At 35.4% G+C, this 22413-nt stretch overlaps 1 protein-coding gene across 1 annotated transcript in view; it reads left to right on the forward strand.

Annotated features, from left to right (window-relative positions):
- TTC21B (tetratricopeptide repeat domain 21B) overlaps positions 1-20438 on the forward strand; it is a 34835-nt gene extending 14397 nt beyond the window's left edge. The window contains exons 16-30 of the mRNA XM_054381227.1: positions 5-243; positions 545-617; positions 1606-1716; positions 3323-3461; positions 4584-4690; positions 6347-6535; positions 9977-10087; positions 11183-11264; positions 11887-12037; positions 12526-12687; positions 13038-13233; positions 15273-15497; positions 17801-17921; positions 19317-19384; positions 20361-20438. Of these exons, the coding sequence (XP_054237202.1) occupies positions 5-243; positions 545-617; positions 1606-1716; positions 3323-3461; positions 4584-4690; positions 6347-6535; positions 9977-10087; positions 11183-11264; positions 11887-12037; positions 12526-12687; positions 13038-13233; positions 15273-15497; positions 17801-17921; positions 19317-19384; positions 20361-20438 (2052 nt within the window). The remainder of the gene's footprint in view (positions 1-4; positions 244-544; positions 618-1605; positions 1717-3322; positions 3462-4583; positions 4691-6346; positions 6536-9976; positions 10088-11182; positions 11265-11886; positions 12038-12525; positions 12688-13037; positions 13234-15272; positions 15498-17800; positions 17922-19316; positions 19385-20360) is intronic.
- Positions 20439-22413: the final 1975 nt, after the last annotated feature.

The following is a 22413-nucleotide window of genomic DNA, read 5'->3' on the forward strand; positions in this document are numbered from 1 at the left end:
GTAGCATGAAGCTGCTATAATACTGCAAGACGCCATTAATGAATTTTCTGGAACTCCTGAGGAACTAAGAGTTACGATTGCAAATGCAGATCTGACAATTGCTCAAGGAGATGTTGAACAAGCCTTGACTATGCTCCGAAATATCACACCTGAACAGCCTTATTTTGTGCAAGCTAAACAAAAAATGGCAGATATTTATCTTCAGTACAGGAAAGATAAGAAGTTATATGCTGGCTGCTATAGGTAAAAGTTTGTTGTATGTATGTATTTTCCTAGATGTTTAATGAGAGCACTGTGAGCTCTTTTTTTCACTTCCTACTACAATAAGTCAAATATTTGGTGACATAACGAACCAATTTGTGTAAGTATTGTAACATTTAAAACAGTAATTGGAAGTCCTATTTTTGAAAGGTGGGTTTTATTTTCAGAAAAAAAGAAAAACTAAAACCTAGAGAGGTTAAAATTGTTGTACCCTGTTTGTTGTTGTTTACGTACCAGTATTGACATGTTAAATACTGAGGAAGTTTCTGTCTTCTTTTTCCAGAGACCTAGTAGAAAAACTGCCAAGTGCTCATACTTTTCTTCTTCTTGGTGATGCATACATGAATATTCAAGAGGTAAGTGTTTGCTAGAGATGAATAGAATAATTGAGTAATTTGTTGACTTTGGCTTGTTGAGACAGTGTAGCATGCTGACTCTTATTGATTGGTAGTTGGCAAACAAAGTACTTTAAGACCTATAAAAAAGACATAATTACTAGTTGAGAATGTAACTGTTCTATGTTCAGATTAAAAATGTTGAAAATGCATTTATTCTAATAACTGACCCAGTGAAAGTCAAGAAGAGAATTTTATCTAAACACTGATCCAGCAGACTAACAAAAATCTAAAGTTAGGGCTAAATTAAGTTCAAAAAGTGCTGGAGATGTTCAGAAGAGTTTTGAAGCTTAGAATAATTCTAAGTAACTCAATTCTCTTATTGCCAGTTTTATTGAAAATTTTTAAGTTATTGAATTCCTGTACCTTTTTTACATCCTTTGCTTTCTTGATAAACTGGAAACGTTGCTCGGTGTTTGTAAAGACAGTGTAGTAAACATAGGAATTTTCAAGATACACATTTAAATTCATATTTAGAGTTCATTGGGTTAGGACACACAATAGTTCAGATTACTGGTTTGGGGATCTGTAGATGATTAAGAGTTGTTTACTTATCAACATTTTTGTAGCTTTCTCTTTAATGAAGAATTATAAAGCAAAAGGCAATGTGTTTATATGTGCTAGAGGAAAGCTATGATCATCCAGCACAGTAATAAGTTTGTGTAAGTTTGGTAACTACTGAAAGTAATAAAGAAATTTCAGTGGAAAAGGAATCAGATAAATTCAAACTCATTTGTTTGCCGAATTCTTTCCATGTTATGTTTTAGCATGGGAATATAAATTTATATTGGCTTTATACTTCCTGCAATTTCATAGTGACCATTGTAACTTACAAACCAATAGTACCTGGCAGTCAGTCATCCAGGTTACCAGACCCATTACCCAATTTTGTTTTCTTCGTATACTTTCTACCTTAATCCCTGACTTCTTTTATCTTTTACTGTTAAAGCCTGATGAAGCTATAGAAGCCTACGAGCAGGCTTTGAAGAAAAATCCAAAAGATCCAGCTTTAGCAAGTAAAATTGGAAAAGCCCTAATCAAAACGCACAACTATTCAAAGGTATTCTATAAATACCCTATTAGGTTAAATAAGGGTTGTGTTCATTATTGTCAACATGTGGGCTTTGCCTGATTTCGTTTTCAGGTTGGGTAGAAAATGCATTTAACATTTAAGGACTACACAGACTTTTTGTTGTGAAAGTAAGTTTGTAGATCCCCCTCAAAGTATCTGGTCAGTCAACTCTGTGGCCATTGCACAGGACAGAGAAGAGAAGTGAAGTGTTTTGGGACAGCCATGGAAGGAAGCAAACAGGACTGTAGCACTGGGGAAGTGGTATGACTGGAGCCTTAGTGCTTATGTACAGGAATCTTGAACTTGGGTCTTTTATGTTTTGTTTATATCTCTCAGCCTTTTAACACAGTGTTCTTAAATAGTCTTCACGTTGCCAAAAAAATGTTTTGTGCTTACGGTATTCTGCATATGTGCTGTGAAAGAAGCTGAGTGTTTCTCATTTTTTTTCTTGGAGGAAGCCAACATCTTCCCAAGCTGATGTGGACATTCTATACAAGTGGCTTTGATGTGGATTGATAGACAAGTTTAAATTGCAGAGAAATCAGTGCCAACTTCCTGACTTTCAGTATCTGCTCTTTTATTCTAGTCACTTGTATCAAAATAACAAACAGTAAATGGGTACAGAAAGTACTTGTTTCAGCAGCACCTCCTCAATAAATGCCTAGTGAAATCTTGCTCTGTACTTAAAGTTATTTCAAACAGTGCTGTCTGTCTCTTGGACCTGGAAGAAGTTAGGAGGAGAATTCTGAAGATGTGCTGGAGCATTTCCCCTATGAGGACAGGATGAGAGGGTTGGAGTTGCTTAGCCTAGAGAAGAGAACACTCTTGGGAGAGCAGCCTTCCAGTACTTAAAGGGGACCTACAGGAAGGCTAGGCAGGGACTCTTTCTCAGGGAGTGTAGTGATAAGGAAAGGGGTAATGGTTTTAGACTATAAGAAGGTAGATTTGTATGAGCGATTAGGAAGAAATTCTTTACTGTGAGGGTGGTGAAGGACTGGAACAGATTGTCCAGAGAAGTTGTCGATGTCTTCTTGGTAGTTTATTGATCCAGAGTATTGCTTCTTTTTTTCTTGAGTAAATATTTTACTTTTAGTTGATATTATTGTCAGTTGTTATGATTATGCTTAGTGGGTGTTTTTAAACTTTTCATTACTTCTTTTATGTTTATGTTTTGCAGGTGGGCTTGGAGAAAATATTTGTCCTTTGTGTAGCGTAAAATGTAACTTTATAACTTCAAAATGACTGAAATTATACAATTTTAGTAGCTAATGGAAATGCAATTTAACTGGCAGTGATCCTGTCAAAGATAGAATGTGATTATGTGGTTAAGCTGCATAAATGCACATTTAACAAAATGGGGGCACTACTTACTCTATTTATCTTTAATTTGGCATTATATTTTTGGATGCCTGAACATGCAATTCAATAATATCTTTTTTTAATTAGAAATTAATTGATTCCAAGAGAAGTGGAGGAAGTGGAAAAATAGAGAATGCCCTAAGCCACATGTTGTTACATACCTTAGTAGAAAGGTTCTTGTCTTTTAAGATGTGTCTTTCAGTGATACTCTCTAATTTTTGTTTTGTCCTTTTAGGCAATCAGTTACTATGAGGCTGCATTGAAAAGTGGTCAACAGAATTTCCTTCGCTATGATTTAGCTGAGCTTTTAATGAAACTGAAGCAGTATGAAAAAGCAGGAAAAGTACTTCAGCAAGCTTTGGATCATGAACCTGGTAAGAATGTTACTAACTTACAGCAAAACATACAATTTCTGCTATTGATTGTGTTTTCTTTGTGATTCTAAAGAATAAACAAGTCCCATACATTTAAATTTTTTTTTCAACTGTGAAATGCAGGAAGCTATTAAATGATACATGGGAAATGCACTCTTAAATAAACTTAAATGCCAGGACTTTAAAACCTGGAAGATCTATGATAAAGTCAGTAAATACTGTAGCAGAACTCCACAGATGCAAGGTTCTTTCTTTTCTGTGCTAATAAATGTTGTTTTTCTGAATTGATAAAGTATAGATGAGTCATTCCTGCTGTCAGGGAATGGTTGTTTAGATGGTAATTGCTACCCAGTATCCTTCAGAGCAGAGATTAGACTGGTTGAAGCTGTCTCTTAAGAGCCTCTTTTAACTATTAGGAATATGCAGTTGCGGAGCTGAAATTTCGGAAATTCTTTTAATTATTTTTGTTAAAAGTCAGTTAACTGTTAAGGTGTTTAGTGTGAGCTATTGAACTATACCCTTAATTAAGGAAATATTTTTGCAGTAGTTTAATTATATTTGTTATCTTGTGGCTATCTGAATACAGAAGCAGCTATTACTATCAGTTGTTTCTGTAAGTTTTTCTTGTGTCATTATTTTACTAGCTTTTCATAATGTGCAGGAGAGTTTTGTATTCATGTCTGTTCCAGACTCTAGCAAAGGAGAAGTGCTTTGAGGTCTGACTAGAAATTTCATCAATCTACCTTGTGCTTTCTGGGTGTACAGTCATGCACTCATAGAATCCGTTTGGACATGTCAGGAGTGGCTTTATTTCCTGTCATGTCAAAAGCTTTTTTCCTCTCTTTCTGATAATACAAATAAACTAGGCAGTCAATTTTTTTTCCGTTCCTTTCTATCTTTCAATGTTTTTTGTCTTAAACCTCACTCTGTTTGTAGATTGTAATGTTTACTCTGACCACTAACAGCACCCCATATCAAATTGCATTCCTAAATACTTAAGATCAATCTGTGAACTTTTCACTTAAGCTCTTGCCTGAAGTATATGGAGAGCTTCTCCTTTTCTTTGACTTTGCCAGGATTGGTGCTTACAAGAATCATGCTTTTTAAATGTAATTTTTACAGTTAATGAATTGTCCTCTCTAATGGAAGATGGACGTTATCAGGTGCTTCTGGCAAAAATCTACAGCAAAATGGAGAGGATTGATGAAGCTATTGTCTCATTACAACAGGTAAAGAAGAAAGCAAAAAAAACGTAGGAAAACTTGAAGTGTCCTCACCTTTATTCCTGGTTTCACTTTCATTCCAGATTCACAAAAACGTTATGGTTAGAATGAGCAAAATGCATATATGGTTGGTATAAGGCACCAGCGGCTGGTGCAAAATGTAAAGAACAGAATTGGTTAGAAAGTCTGATCTTTTTGTGAGCAGTATTACCTGAATTTTTGATTATTTCAGTAGGACTAATGGTTAGTCTTGTTATCACCTCTTCTTAAACAGGTTTCTTCCCTTGGTTTTCAGAATCATAGAATGGTTTGGGTTGGAAGGGACCTCCAAAGGTTATCTAGTTTGACTTTGTTTTGATCCTTCTCTGCTAGGTGAAATGGGGGGATGGTGAGAATAAGCAGAATAGTATTTGTGCTTCCTTCTCTTCCACTTGTGAACTTTGAAATGAGCAAAACAACTTTTCTGAGATTTGATTTCACTTTTAGGATAGTTACAAAACTACTTGAGCAGAAAGAAGGAATCTATGGTGTGATAATTTTAGAATGCCAGTTGAAATCAAAGAAAACTGATCAGGCACAATCAGAATTTAGCATAGCTGTTTCCTTACCTGCCTTTTGGGGCATCTCCTTTTGCCAGAGAGCTCTCTGAGCTTTCTGTGCTTAATAAAGGAGTTAAGAACATACACTTTCTAGGTTCTGACCCTTGAGGTCTTGTTTATACACCTTATTAAAAGCTTAATTTTAAGGAAAAAAAAAAAAAAAAGGCTTGTAACATTTCTATTGATTTTTTTCATGTAGGCTAAGGATGTTCTTTACAGGAGTATGGACACTAAGGAAAGTCTTAACAGGAAATCACGGAGGTGATGATAAAATTATTCTAAGCAAAACTGTGGAACTTGTGTACACAAAACACTGCTTTTTCTCTTCAATAATGAGGCTTTATTCGATTATGTCCTGCACCAGCATGTTTTATGGTTACAACTCCACTAATAGTTATAAACTGTAACATACCCATTTGAATTAGGGAAGAGATTAATTATAAATAATGCAAGGCATGGAAATGTGAGGGAAATTTCGACCAATAAAAATGTGTCCTATTTATTCAAATGAATGCGTTTGACCTAAATATTCCTTAGATAAATAGATGGAGTACTAAATAAGCTTGTTCATACCACCATTTTCTTCAAGTATACAGTGGACAAACTGGATTCCTCCATGTGTTTTTACTTTAATATCCTGATCCATACGGGATTCATGATTATCTCAAAATTGAGTTCTTAAAGAGTGTGTTATACATTATTGGATTAGCATGCAGTTATGCAGTATTTTAGAGAAAATGTGCTCGAATTCTATTTTCTTGAAAGTATTGAAGACTAGGTTGCTTGTCAGTATATTTTTAATGTGAATTCTGAGGAGGCAAGGCAGTTTGAGACAGGTTGTTGAGGGAGAGGTAGTCAGGGTTTGTTTTGCTCATTTTCATTGATGGTATTTGTTATCAGAGACATTTTTACCTGCTTTTGTATTATTTGGGGGCTTTAATCTATAAAATACATGTCATGCTTATGGAACCTTTAAAAAAATTAATTACATTATATAAAAGTAGATAATACAGAATTCATTCCTGTGGAAAGTTTAGACTGTTATCTCGTTTACTCACACCAGGCTCGAGAATTACAAGCCAGAGTGCTTAAACGTGTTCAGATAGAACAGCTGGATGCAGTTCCTGCACAGAAACAGTTCGCAGCTGAGATTTGTGCTGAGATTGCAAAACATTCAACAGCCCAGCGAAACTATGAAAAAGCAATTAAATTTTACAAAGAAGCTCTTGTTCACTGTGAAACAAATAACAAGGTCAGTTCTCCTTCTGACTATTTTGCATTGGTTTTCCATTCAGTTTTGATATCTAGCAATACTTATTTTTTCCAGTTATCCCCCGTGTAGAAGCGTATTTGCAATTATTTCTGCTTTATGATATGCATAGAGCCTTGAACTTTCTACTCTTCATTGATTATCATGATAAAATTGTTGAATGTAGTGCTGATTTCTGTCTTTCCTGATTCAAGTGGTGATCTGTGCACACTCTGAGTGGTGTATTAGATCATACAGTGAGCCTGTCTTCATGTAACGGTTGATGACATTAGGCTATAGCATGGTAATAGTGGAGATTGTTTCAATTTGGCATGTTGCTTGTCCTCTGGAATGAATTCCTAATGATTTCACTGCAAGTGCCTATTGATGAATACTTGTAAATTTGAGCTTATTTTTATTCTCCTCTTGCTTGTTCTCTTTTTCTGGGTTTTATAGACATGCAAAGTAAAAGTGAAAGGCTAAGACATTTATAATTAGCACCAAATCAAGTGTCAGCCTTAGTGGGGGTTTTAGATTAAAAATAAATAGATACAATTTTTGTCAAATTTCCACAATTTTCTAGCATGTGTATTGTATATTTAGGTGTATTCTTATTTTGCTACTTCTTACTGCACAGCTGTCAGATTTACCAGTTGCTAAGTTACCAGTATGTCACCTGGTTTTAATACTTGAAGTCCTGTGTTGTGGTTTCAAGAGTCCAGATACTCCCTAAAGCTGCAACTTCAGCATCTTTGATACAGACTTTCTTCAAGGCATCTTGTAAGAATGATGAAGGAGAAGAAAAATAAATTGAGAGATGAATAAAAACATCCTTAATCTTTAAAGGAAGGTGACTTACCCCATTCTACCTTTAAGAGCAAGGAGACTGCCTGTCATAGTACAGGTACAGCTATGGTATGCCATATGCTTTTGTGGTATGCCACTCCAGTAATTCAGTATCAAACCCTTAGTTTCATTTTTCTTTCACATCACTACTGATGAAATAGCAGCATTCCATTTCTTTTCAATTCCTGCTAAAATCATATTATTAAGAGATTTCTGTTGTTACTAAATCTACTGTGCACTGATATTTGTACTGAATATCTGTTAGATGCACTTACCAGAGATTTTTATTTTAATCCTACTTCAATAACAACACAGAATACAATGACATCTTAGATAATCTAAGACATAATTTCTGTTTAAGAACTTGTTCTCTGCTTAGAGTAGTGAAAGGAAATACTTCTGGTTACCCACAACTAATATAAATCACAGAATCAATAAGGAAAAGACCTCAAGGATCATCAAGTCCAACCTGTCACCAAAGACCTCATGACTACTAAATCATGGCACCAAGTGCCACATCCAGTCCCCTCTTGAACACCTCCAGGGAGGGTGACTCCACCACCTCCCTGGGCAGCACATTCCAAGGGCTAACAACTCTGTCTGTGAAGAACTTTCTCCTCACCTGGAGCCTAAACTTTCTCTGGCACAGCTTGAGACTGTGTCCTCTTGTTCTGGTGCTCGTTGCCTGGAAGAAGAGACCAAACCCCTCCTGGCTACAACCTCCCTTCAGGTAGTTGTAGACAGCAATGAGGTCACCCCTGAGCCTCCTCTTCTCCAGGCTAAACAGTCCCAGCTCCCTCAGCCTCTCCTCATAGGGCTTGTGCTCAAGGCCTCTCACCAGCCTCGTTGTCCTTCTCTGGACATGTTCAAGTATCTCAATGTCCTTCTTAAATTGAGGGGCCCAGAACTGGACAAAGTACTTGAGGTGTGGCCTAACCAGTGCTCAGTACAGGGGCACAATGACCTCCCTGCTCCTGCTGGCCACACTATTCTTGATGCAGGCTAGGATGCCATTGGCCTGCATCATTGAGTCATTCCACTCTGTTTCTATAGAAATAGGCTTGAACTTGGTTTCTTCTCTTAAAAACATTGCTAGTAAAGGTTGGAAATGAAGTCTTTTAGATTACAAAATAGAAATTTGAGCTGTTTCTTGATGTCTTCAGAATTTTAAATTTAAAATTATATATGGAAATACTGGAAATTCCGTTATTTCGTAAGAACAAGATCTCCCACATCATAGCCAAAGTAACCCAAACCAAATTTAAAATGTTGCACTAAACAAATAATTCAGTCAGACATGAAGAGATTGCAGTCCATGCAATCCCTTATAAGGGGTTTGGGTTGTTTTGCTTTGCACAGTTAGATCTAGGTACATAATACCTCACATCATTTGTCTGACCAGTTGAGTCAATGCAGTTTCCAGATGCAGGCTTGAAGTGGATCACAGATGGCATCAAGTGTGTCATTTCACAGTAAGATTGCATTTTGGGTTTAAAATTTAGTGACATCTTCCAGTCCCTAGAAATCAGTGTAGAAGTCCAACTTAACTGTCATTCTTCTCTGACTTTCCCAAGGGTGGGAGGTATTCCTTGACTAGCAGACTGATTTTCTTCTTCCACTGTACTAAGCACATAAGAGCAATGGCTTGAACAAAGCTCTCAGAATTTAAATTTGTACAAGCATGCTCTGTCCATACCATTTTAGTGCTTATCCACCTGCCTTTCTGTTTCAGAATGATATGGTACCTATTTGACTATGTAAATAAAAGAAAGTAGGAGGAGAGCAGTTGTTAAATATTATGCAAGTAGCCTTCCTATCTGTAACAAGATGTTTAGAACACGATTTTGAGTCAGAAGTGCCTTTTACAAGTGTAATGATAGAGGGAACGCAATTATAAATGCCTCCTTTAGAAAACAAAATCAAAACACCACATAAAATTCAGAAGGAGTGACATTGCTTACTGTTTGATTTCACTTTTTGAAGCAAACTCCTGTTTTCTTCATTGGGAACTTGATTAAATCCATGGTAACTCTTATGTTTATAAACTCTCCTGTGGCATTTTATTCAGAATAGTCTATAATAGAAACTCAGACATAAGGATGTTTTCTTTGTACATTTCGGTTTGTTAATATTTATTCTGTGATTACTTCTCAGAAATGGATTCACACACAGTCTTGATATGGTAGGTTTGGAAATGCAAATAAGAAAATTGTTTCTGCTGGAATTTGCTTATACTCCAAAACTAATGTTAATGAGGCTTTTGCTTCTTTCAATGAGATGCACTACTTGCATTTCCATTATTTTTTCCCAAGAAAATTATTCTTCCCAAAATACTGCAGTCTTCAGAACAGTACTGTCACAGCAGTTCTGTTTTCAAGGTACCTTCAGAATATCCCCTTGAAAAAGAAAATATTTTATCTATTTTAAAGTAAAGGGAATAGAAATTAATTAGATTACTTGACCAAGAGCTCACAGGAAGCAACAAAGAAGGAGTACGTTTTCCCAGAGGCTTTGAAAATCTCAGATTAATACTTATATAAACGAACCAGTTTTATTATTGATCGTTAAATTTACACAGTTACGTATTTTCATGTACAGGCAATGTTGGAACTTGCACGTTTATATCTTGCACAAGATGATACTGATGCCTGTCAACATCAGTGTGCCTTACTACTAAAGAATGACCAAGATAATGAAGCAGCAACAATGGTATGTACTATTACATTTATCCTTTTTCAGAATTTTTTTTTTACGTTGTTTGCAATGTAACGGATCCATGAAAGAAAGCCTACAGCTTCTGATTTAAAGAAAAAAAAGTGAGAAATCTATTGCAACAAACTGTTTTTCTCTTTATGCTGGATAATGATTCAGTATGAAGTTTCTAGCAATCATAGCATTTGTTCTATCTCAGTGCAAAGAACTGTAAGGAAACAGTAGTAGTTATAAGATTGACTGAAGTATATCTTGATAAATGTTCTATTAACAATTGACTAATGCTTGGGGAAGAAGTAATTTTCAAAGCCCACTAATATTAAAGCAAGTATCTAAAAAATACTTACAGAAGAACTGTCTACTTAAGGTGATTTTACATCCTTATACAATCATAGTTAATCATATTCCTACTTAACCATTTTTAATCATAGCTGCAGATTCTCCATACGTGATTTGCATACTTATTGGCTCTGTAGAGCAACTTTTAACACATTAAACACATGAGGATCAAAATGATTTTAAGACTGGAATAATTTATTTTCCCACAGCAGTCTAAAATCTAGAATTTATTGTAGCATGGTGCAATAACAAGGGTAATAGCACTTTTAATATATGTTATTAAATCTACACTTTATTAGCTACTTCTTAGTGGAGATAAACTGAAATTAAATCATTTTAGTTTACTTCCACTGCTGAAGTGGGCCATCATCTTTCCTTTAAACTTTAAACTAGCTTTGCTTTTCTATGTGCTTAATCTACCTTTATGGGAAATAAAATTTGGAGTAAAACTACGCAAGTAAATCTGGACATATTTGAAAGGTACCTCAATGTTTTTCATTCTCTTTTAATTTCTACATTAAGTGAAAAATTGGGTATGATGTTGTACCTACTCATTTTTATCTTGTGTGTCTGTATATAGAGTGTTTATTTTCCAGGGAGTAATAACAAAATCCAGTTTTCTTTGCTTCTTATGCAATTCCTGCAGCACTTTAATGCTGTAGTTTTAGTTCCCCACTTTCCAGAACTAGAGTTAATTATAAAACACAATTGATAATATTTGTTTTGTTTTCTCTTAATTTGTCAATATTGTAGATGATGGCTGATCTCATGTTTAGGAAACAAGATTATGAACAAGCTGTCTTTCATTTCCAGCAGCTTCTGGAACGCAAGCCAGGTGAATATTTAGCTGTGATAATTTTAATTCCTTCTGATACATAGTTTTGAAGAGACAGGGGAATAAATACCTAAAAAATACCCTGTATGATTAAAAATAAATGTGCTATTTTTAACATAGTGGATACTAAAACTAATGACCATTGCTTTTTTTCCTTTTTTTTTCCTTATTTTTCTCCTCAAAATTATTAAAGGAATTTGGTTTCAGACAGGAATAAATTTGTTTTTATCAATTTGCAAGTTTTGACCAGAGAAAAAGCTGCTAAAATCTACTAAATCTACTAAAGTACTACTATAACAGTACTACAATGAGCTTTCTAATGGACACTGTGAAAAAAATCCTAAGAGGACAGCAAACTTTTTGAGTGCTTATGAAGTACAATTATAGTTTTTAATTGAAGTATATAGAAACATATAAGCTTTATACAGGTTTTCAAAGAAGTATTTCTATTAGCACCTGATACTTTCATTCTTCTATCTGTGGTTATTATGTAATATGTCTTATGTGTTGCATAGTGTATCATTTTTGTATGTGAAAAAATCAAGGTGCGCTGTTTGTTTCTTAAGCTGTTCATACAGCAAATAATTATAATTACAATGTCCTAATTATTTGTATTATTCAGATAACTATGCAACCCTCTCGCGATTAATTGATCTGTTAAGAAGAGCTGGGAAACTAGAAGAAGTACCAAGATTTCTTTTAATGGCTGAAAAACATTCTCCCAGAACAAAGCTTGAACCAGGATTTCACTACTGCAAAGGACTGTATCTCTGGTATTTGCAATTATAATTAAGATAAACATTATTTGATTACGTAGTACATATTTTAATTAACTTTCTTGTTGTCTGTTGTCATCCAAACATGTTGCATATAGTGTGATAAGCAAGTGCTAACTAGTGTAGCACTGCTTCCCTAATTACGTAAGGTGCTAGGATTTTAAGGTCTCTTTTCTCTTCTGAAATACTTTCCAATGAGCTTCTCTTTAAAATTAAGTTATTTTGTCTCACATACATCTTTCATGTTTCTGATAGTTAAAAGGGATAATCTTGCTGATAAAGTAATCTAATATTTCTTACCAGACTGCTTTTAGCCTGCAAAAACAAATTCCTTCCAATAGTATACATGCTGTTCAAACCTTGCATTTTCAGTGCATGCAGGTGTGTCATCTGTTCTTAAATACTTGAGTGGGTTTTTTTTGATTTGGGTGAGATTTGAGGCAGCAAATTTTAATGTCTCAGATTTAAATATTTTATCTGCCTAGGTATACAGGTGAACCAAACGATGCACTGCGGCATTTTAATAAAGCTCGAAAGGACAATGACTGGGGACAGAATGCAGTGTACAACATGATTGAAATTTGTTTGAACCCAGATAATGAAACTATGGGTGGTGAAGTCTTTGAAAATCTGGATGCTGACATAGGGTGAGTGAATGAAATAAATATTGTCCCATAGGAATGTGCCTTAATTTGCTACAACTTTAAGCTTTGAATATTATACTTACTATATTGTGAGAGACCATTCTAGACTGTAATAAGTCAGTCTTAAGCAAAAAGTAGAGGAGGTTTTTTCTGGAATGCTGGTCACTTGGCATGTTAAAAATAGCTTTTTAGGTTGGAACTGCAGTTGTTTGCGACGATAATCAATGCAGAACACCTGTATAACAGAGCTATCTTGTACAAAATGGCATGCCTTTAGCACGGAATTGCTACTAAGTTGTAATTAGTTTGATGTGTATTAAAGAAAAGCTTATACAAATTCTTTTTCTTAACAGTAATTCAACAGAGAAGCAGGAGTCTGTGCAATTGGCTGTAAGAACAGCAGAAAATCTTCTGAAGGAGCTCAAGCCTCAGACCATTCAGGGTCACATTCAATTGCGAATCATGGAAAATTATTGTCTCATGGCAACCAAACAAAAATCAAGTGTTGAACGAGCACTGAGCACATTCACTGAAATAGTAGTGGCTGAGGTGAGTAACCTTTCTCATTTCCTCAGTCTTTTTCACACTTCCTGCATTTTTGTTTTTAACTAGTCTCACAGTTTACATTCAGGAGTAGTGGCATGTCTTAAAGCTATTTGTTCTAAGGATTGTTTTTTCCTATTAATATTTTGTATAAAGTTTAAAATAATTTAAAAGCTGAAATAGCATCTTTAGAAGACTTCAACTGCGTTGCAAAAACTAAGTTGTAATAATGACAGTTACTGAAATGTGAACAGGCTATTTGGTTTGAGTTGCTGGCCTTTTTTTTTAATTCTCAGGCTTGCCAGCAGTGCATCTGATGATCTAAGTCTGTACAGTGCCTTCGTTTTGTAAGCAAAAATAATGAAGTATAAGCTGCCTTCATTTACTTCATGACAATTTGACAGAATTTAAATTCCAGGGCAAGATTATGCATCTGCTTAAAATTCATCCTTATGATGGAAAGTTTCATTATTTTACAGCTACTTGTAGTCATTAGCTTTAGGATTAACAACAGATGTTCTTGATACCATCACCTTCCAGATTTTATTTAAGCACATGTAGACACGTTTAGACCATCAGAATGTCAATAAATATTTGAATTGCTGCAACCCTTTAACTGTGTGCCAAACGTCTCCTTGGCTGAGCTGAATATACCGATGCTTATCTTGTGTATAAGGCAGTTCTGAGAATCACAGAATGGTAGGGGCTGTAAGAGGCCTCTTGAGATCTGTTCCAGTCCCATACTAACAGGTTCCCTAGAGCAGGTTGCCCAGCATTGTGTCCAAGTGGGTTTTGAATATCTCCACAGAAGGAGACTCCACAATCTCTCTTGCTAGCCTGTTCCAGTGCCTTGTTAGCCTCAAAGCGAAGAAGTTTTCCTTGTGTTCAGATGATCCTTCTTGCATTCCAGTTCATGCCTTTTACTTCTTGTTCTGTCACTGGGCACCACAGAAAAGAGTCTGTCCCTATCTTCTTGACATCTGCCCTTTAGGTATTTGTAAGCATTGACAGGATGCCCTCTCAGTCTTCCTCAGGCTAAACAGCCCCAGGTCTCTCATCCTTGTAATGTAGGAGAGATGCTCACATGGTGACATAGTTCATCAGGAAGAATGTTCCAGTCTAGGTTAGTCTTCTCTCCAGGGTTGTGTAAAATATAGAGTTTTAATCTCTTCAGACTTCAGAGGTTATTGATCCATGCTAGGTGTAACTCTTGAGGGAGAGAGGGTGTGAGCTGATCATGATGTGGAAGATGGGATTTTGGTGAGGTTGGGTTTTTTTTAATTGTTTTCTTAACCCCCTGTGGCAAGCCTATTTACAGTACAACACTATGAAGAGGTGTGGAGCTGGAATACCAGTAGTGAGCCAGGAACACAGAGAGGGAGAAAGAAGCTTCTGAGTGAGCAGGTGACAGAACTACTGTCTGCATTTAGGAAGCAGTTTTGGGATGCAAGACCCATTGTCATCTATTATCTAGTGCTAATAAAGGCAGGATTTTAAAAGTCACACTGAGGAAGATGAATCTCACCTGAGGTCTGAAAGCCTGGTCCTATGGAGGCCATACCATTATCAGAAAAAAACCCAAAATTGTGGTGGTAACACCAGCCACAGAGCCATGCAGTAATAGACTGAGCCCATGCTAATAAAGGCAAGATTTCTGTCAGTTTCTATCTGAAATATTTATTTTTGTATCAGAAGGATAGATCTTGGTGATATCAAAACATTTCCAGTTGAGATGAAATACCTGTGGTTGCATTCAATGTTTCCTGAGCCTGAAGAGGATCATTTTGAGCCCAAACTTCTGTTCAGCCTCTTAATTATTTAGCATGGCATTTATTGTGGTTAATCTTGCAGAAATTAACTCAGCACTAGCTGGGAAACGTGTTTTAAGACAGGCTATTTGTATGATCGTAAGATTTACCACTTAGGTTTTGGATACCTGTGAATGTTGTCTTTGGAGGGGTGGGGGGGGGGCAGAAGAAAAAGAAATATTTTAAAGTAAACTAAAAAAAGCACCAAGCAGTCACTATGTTTTTTTTTTACTTCAGAAAGATCATATTCCAGCACTTTTGGGAATGGCCACAGCCTATATGATCTTGAAACAGACTCCACGAGCCAGAAGTCAGTTAAAACGGATTTCAAAAATGAGCTGGAATCCAATCGACGCAGAGGAATTTGAAAAGAGTTGGCTTCTGCTTGCAGATATCTATATTCAATCTGCAAAATATAATATGGCTGGTGAATTACTGAAGCAGTGCCTTCGTCATAACAGGGTAAGTGAATGCCCATTAAAAGTAACCTTAGTAACCTTCTATTTTAATTCATCTAAATATTTAGTTTTCACCTGAAACATGATTTTGAAATTCTTTTTCCAGTTACCCGGTATTTGATTTATTAAGGAGAAGTAGACCAAAACAAGCCAGGAAACCAGTAACTTTACACTGGAGGGTAGTAATCAAACCTGTGAATGCTGCTTAGTCAGTTTTAGTTACATTCTGTAATACCTTATGCAAGTTTCAGCTGTGGTAACACTAGAAGCTTAAGGTGTTTATTGAATGTCAAAGATGCATTTTACTGAGTCTTGCAAACCTGATGAAGAAAGGTGTAGCCAAATTTTGGAGACTTGGTCCATTTATTAGGTGATTTTTATCTTCATACCTTAAAGTACATTCTTAAACGTTTATGTTCATAAGTCTTCATAAGTCTTCCATAGAGGATTTATCTATTATTTTTAATGCTGGTTTTAAAGTGCTGTGAAGACAAGCCCAAATGTTTTTACTTCAGGGTTTCTGAGCAGGCAAACTGTCCAATACTCTGATTTGACTATAGGAAGCACATGTCCTGTACTTCCAGAGAGATGCCCCTTAAAATAGGATGTACTCAGTTTTGTATTTGCAGAAAATGAGTTTGAATTTAGTTAAGAAATAGAATCTACCTTAAGGTCAGTTACATGTTTGTCCAGATGGCCAAAGGAAGTTGCAAAATCGATACCACTGAGGGATAAACATGAGTCACCCCCGAGATAAAACATATCTTGAAATAGATGTTGAGCAGGTATGCACCACAAATGACAACTTGTTGCAGAAATTCCCAAGCAGCTCTAAAAACATAACCTGCTTGATAGGAAGGAGGATGACACATTAGAAGTCTGCAACTCTGGTTGCTTAGCAAAGCAGCAGAGTAAAGATACTGACTTTTCTCCAACTTGTATGCAAAGCAGTTAAGCAGGAATTGTACTAAACAAATAGGTGTTGAATATTTTAGATTTCAACAAATCTTGTTAATTCACAAGACAGTATTTAGTATGGCATTCTTCAATTTGGAAGATTTTATTAGATCAAGCAAACAAATTACTGTGATGAATTCCTTTTTAGGATTTTTTTTTAGCAGTCAATTATGTGGATAGAGATATGTGATATATGCAGATATTATAGATATATACAATTTATAGATATATACAATTTAGGTAAATATTTTGAGTGAAAACTTAATAAAAGCCTAGTATCTTGTAATATGGATTTCTTCTGATTTAAAAAGAAAAGATCTGGATAGTGAAATTGAAGTTTCCTGTTGACTACTCATCTTCATTTTGAACTTCTTGTTTCATTTATCATAAATGAAGAGGGTGTGTGTATATTTTATCCTCATTTTCCAGGCATTCCCATATTGCTTATCCTGTATGCTGTGATATGCAGTAGATTTTGGAAGTCCTTCTTGGAAACAGTGAAGTTAAAGACAGAATGTAATTTATATTAATCAGCATTTCTTTGCCTATGTGTAAAGGTGCACATTTTCACAACACCTGAATTTTTATCTCAAAAATACTTGACCTACTGACTGCATAGTATAAGCTTTTTGCAGTAAGGGCATATGGTACCTAAGAGTTTCCTGCCCTATATGATAACTGTAAGACTTTATTAATTACTGTATCTTTCATAGCAACTTTTACTATGGAGTTTGACCGATTTACTTGTACATGTAACAAAAGCAAGGCTAGTATTACCTCTAGTGCTTAGCAGTTTTTGTAACCTGTTTTTGAGATGCTTGTAACTTGCTACTTGGAGTTGTACAAAATGATTTAAGTTGATGCTCTCTTGAGGATATTTATGTCTGTCCTTGTAAGTAGAAAATTATAATATAAGAGAGTTTCTAAAAATAAGGATATGAAAAAAACCTTTTCAAGAAATAGTGAAATAAACACATTTGTAGAAGATACAATGCTTTCCAGCTGGACTTGAAATAGGTCTGCTGTGGGGTTATTATTAACTCAGGTATTTACAGGGTTTCTGCATGCTCTCAAAATTTTTCAAAGGGTAGATGCAATGTCCTCTGTGATGAACTCTGTTCTTTGCTCAGTGTAACATAGGAAGTCACTATGCAGAATTCCATATAACTGGTTTTTATTACAGATATTTTAAATCAAGACTGCCTTTTCCTCAAAGCTAACACAAGTATTACTATTGTTTTCCTGTTTTCCAATTACACATATTTGAAACATTTAAGCAATTAAGATGTTAGTATCATTATATATAAGCTTACCTAAATAAAATGTTTAATTAATATTTATGTTTTGCAGTCATGCTGCAAGGCTTATGAATACATGGGGTACATAATGGAAAAGGAACAAGCATATAAGGATGCAGCAATAAATTATGAGATGGCCTGGAAATATGGAAACCAAACAAATCCAACAATAGGCATGTATATGTAGCCTACACATGATTTCAGGCACTACAGCAGGAATGAAACACCTACCCTGTATTGGAAAGACTGCTTTTGATTTTCCATAAAGATAGATTATCATGTAAAAACCTCAGATGTTTAAAGGTGTTCTTAACAGTCACTTTGAAAGACCCAGTGGCAAGAAGTAGCAGCTTTATGATACTTCAAAAGTTTCTGCTTGCTGTTTTAGTACAAGGTTTGGTCCAAAACAGTTTTAGTTTGCTCTCTGTGAACCACTTTTTCTGTAAGTACAGCATTAATTTTTAGTAACATGTTTATGGTAATGCAATGTGTCCTCTATATTAGAGAACTTTTTATAATAGCCAATATATGTCTGATGGTGGCAGATCATTGTTTTATTTCATTGTGATAATCAGACAAATTATCTATTTATATGGATAAAGTTTTATATATATGAGTAAAGGTTTAAAAAATAAATGTCTTTTATATATATCTAGTTTTAAAAAGATGGTTAACTGCAAACTTGGGATACTGCTCAAGTTGCAATTCAGATAGTTAATTGAAGCCTACACTAAACAGTCACCATTTTTAACTATTCTAATGTGTGAAACCCTTTATGAAACAGATACATAGGATAAAATGCACTTTCATACTCAACACCTAGAGTCAGTCTCCAGGTACCAGGGATCGTGATTTTTACAAATTCTGTTCCAAGTTTTGGGCTATGCTTATGGCCCCTCAAAATTACACACAAGTTGTAGTCTTTAATATGTGGTGGGTTTTTTGTGCCCTAGATTTTTAATTTTTTTTTCAAATTTTGGAAATTGCATGCTTATAACCTTTTTATTTTCTTCTCAGTCCTGATCTCTGCCCAGGCTAATACACTTAAGCTTTTATGTTGAAAGTATCAGCCTGACATGTTGCTATGTAACTTAGCCATGTGAGGGGTTTTTTTCATCAATGGTCTGCTGACAGTGGAACAGAACTGCATTTTAATGTCTACTTTGTTATTTCTAGCTGATTCCCCCCACCCTTCTGCCCTGTAATAATGGAATTGCCTTTTACAAAGGGACAGTGTATTGCGGGTCGCAGTGAGAAGCTCTGTGGGGTACCACAGTAATTGAAAGAGGACAACTATTATGTCTTCTCTGTAGTAACACATCCTCTCCAGAATAATGTATCCTTTTGATTCAGACATAGCTATCAGTGTGTAAAGGACTTTTATTTACTACTTGAAATGACTTTCAGTAGAAATTTTGACCTCAACAGGCTTAGATGAGAGACTACTAGAAAACAAATGTACTGACTTTAGAAACATGTGGTGAGCAAAATGAATTTGAGTGTGATATCTTAGTTTCTTGGTACAGAAACTGAAATTGTCACCTTTCTTTTTCTCCTTTTACTTACAGGATACAGGCTGGCTTTCAATTACCTGAAAGGAAAGAGATATGTTGATGCAATCGATGTTTGTCATAAGGTAGAATCTGCATATGTACTTAATACTCTGTCTACAGTAGTAACATTCTTCTGCATAGCGCTCCCTTTTTCATTTGGGTTTAAATTTCTAAAATACGCAGTTTAGTGTCAGCAGGCTGGTTTATTTAGTAAAGTGGATTAAATTAAATATCCTCTATGTAATCTCCTTCTCCTGAGCTTGCTGGCCAGTAGGTAAATAAGAGATGAAGGGGCTGGCTTATTGTATGTAAAAGCATATTCAACTGGCAGCACCTTTCTATTTGCGCTATGATTGCATCTTGGTAAATCAACACAGAAGTATAGCTGAACAGGTTAATCAAATATTGATATCAGAAGACAGTGTTAGAAGGTAACTTACAGTACTATTTTGTATGATCCAAATATAAATAGAGCAGATGCCAAATAAGAGTAAGGGCTGCTATTACAGAAGCAGAGTGAACATTATTAATTAACAGTTATTAGCATTAATAATGAAATAAACGTATTTACTGTTTTGGGGGGAAATAAAAGTAACTGGAAAGGACAAATTGAATGTAAGGATAAGGGAATGGAGGGAATTAAGAGCCAGATGATCAAGTATGGAAAGTAGAGCATAGTAAGGAAGAGCCTGTGGGAGTGAAATACATGAGAGCAGTATATCATTGCAGAGAAAGAATACTTTAAACCTTGGAAATGTCCCCAGAGCTCACTCTTCTGAATGCTTGCAGTTCAAAACACAGAGAGGTTCTATTCCTTGAATCCTGTGCCTTTCACACCAAGGTGACAAGGCAGGGTGCAAGAGAAGCAAAGTGCCTTTCATAAAGCTGTCCTTGCCCTCCATTGTCTGTAGCTACAGTTAAATATTTATGCATTCTTAAAACAAACTTGTCATGTTATTTTAGTTTTAGATTGTGTAAGATAAGTGATAAGGAAGATAATTACATACAGTATTCTTTCCTTTTAGATGCATATCTTTTGGTTGTTTTGTCTTTTGACAGGTCCTTGAAGCACATCCAAATTATCCAAAGATCAGAAAGGAAATACTTGACAAGGCCCGTGCATCCCTAAGAATGTGATGTTTTCTAAATTTTTTTTGGGGGGAGTGGGAGGGGAGCAGGGCAGGGGGCATGTTTTTGTTCATTTGTTTTATATGGCTCATCAACTTGTTTGATTAATTTTACTTCAGAAGCTATGAATGAAATACTGCAGTGACAAAGACCATGTCAGCACAAGTGTATTGCAAATACAATTAACTTAGTTATACTAGAGATCTGTATTATGTTCTGCAGCCCTGAAAGAAATCGCATTTATTCTCATTCTGTGTGCCATGTAAGGTGTCACCCAACGTCACAAAAACATGTTACCAGCATTATAAAAATATTTCAAAACATATAACTCAGTGTTTTGTGTTGTCCATTTGAAACAGCATTTGGAACAACATCCTGTATTACCTCATGCAGGTGCATTGTTAAGGTTCCATATTTTGGTTCATATAAAATATTTATTCATAATTACAGTATAATCTTTATTGCTACAGATATATTTCTAAAGCATGCTTTTTATTTTTGTATATATTGTAAGCACGCTTTTTTAATCTTGTAGAAACAAACATATACATTGTTCTCAATGAAACTTAAATTTTTAATGAAGATCTAATATTTAAAATTAGGACCTTCTGTAAATATTCAGTAAATACTTTTATATACCATTCAAGTGTTGCACAGCATTTATTTTCTACTCATGCTGTCTTATTATCCACTTGTCAGATTTCCATGAAGAGAAATGTTTGACATTTTCAGTTTGGAGTGTTCAGTCTTTCAGCGTTGTATGTGTAGACAGCACAGTCCTATGTGCGTAAGTTAGCATTTGTTTATCCATATGAAACACCTTTCTGAAGAAAACATTTTGATTGCAAGGGGGTTACAGTCTTATCTCATGTACAGAATATGCCTGTGGATCTTTCAAAGCAGCAGTAGCATGTCATGAATGAGAGGAAAGAGATGCATCAGGTTCTGCATCAGGTGCAGAATTTTGGAAAAAAAAAAAACATTATTACACTAATGTATTTAGTTTTCAAGCAGTATTTGACTAGAAAAATAATTTGGGTGTGGAAAAAAATCCTTAATACTAGTGATTTAAAATAACCAATTCCAGTTTCCTCCTTAGGTAATTTTAACTTTTCACGTTGACTTCGTGTAAAGTCATTTGGGTTTTGGATTTCTCTTCTACAACAACTAAATGTGAAAGCTACAAAAATGGAGCCTGTGTACAATCACATCTAATCTCACTTACCAATAATTGGGTGCTGTATCTTGCCTTGTTGCCTAAACAGATTGACATGCATCACTCATGCAGTGATGCTTTTAACTGGTGATTTTCAGGCTCTTTGACAATTGAATATCAGAATTGAGAAAAGACCCAAATAAACAGCCTGTCCTTCCCTAGGGAACCTTGAAACTTATGCCGTAGCCTTCTCCTATCTGAGGACTGGCAATCACTGTGTACATAACTGTCCCAGACAGAATACAGGCTCCTTGGTTGTTACCTGCAAGATAAGCAGTGTAATAGAGCTTTGAGAAAGAACATTTAGGAGACTGATTTAAAGCTAATATGGAAGTGAAATGAGGAAAATGGAAGGATCTGGAAATGCTGAGACTGGGATGAACTATAAGGGAGCTGGGCTCAGGGGGGCAGTAGACAATGAGTTCTTAAACTGATGGTTTTTTGGGGTTTGCCCCACTGTTAAAAGAATAAGTACATAGGCCTTAGCAAGGCAATTTCTAGAAAAGTGGCATCTCTTTGTAGACTGCCCTATTCATACAGGATCAGTGTAGTTTTGCTTCCTCAATAACAAGCTTAGAATAAAAACAGGTGGGGTTATATCAATTCATTCAAAAAAAGCAAGACTAATCTGGTTTTATCATGAGCGGAAGATGAACATTACCTTTTCATAAATGACTAAGATTAGGTCTTGATAATAAGATACAGAAATTAGTTGATAGAGATTGAACTGAGATTTTGAGATTTTAGTGGCTAATTTTTGGTGAAGAG

This window comes from Indicator indicator, chromosome 5 (genome assembly GCF_027791375.1).
Source record: "Indicator indicator isolate 239-I01 chromosome 5, UM_Iind_1.1, whole genome shotgun sequence".
In the NCBI taxonomy this organism is placed as follows: Eukaryota; Metazoa; Chordata; class Aves; order Piciformes; family Indicatoridae; genus Indicator; species Indicator indicator.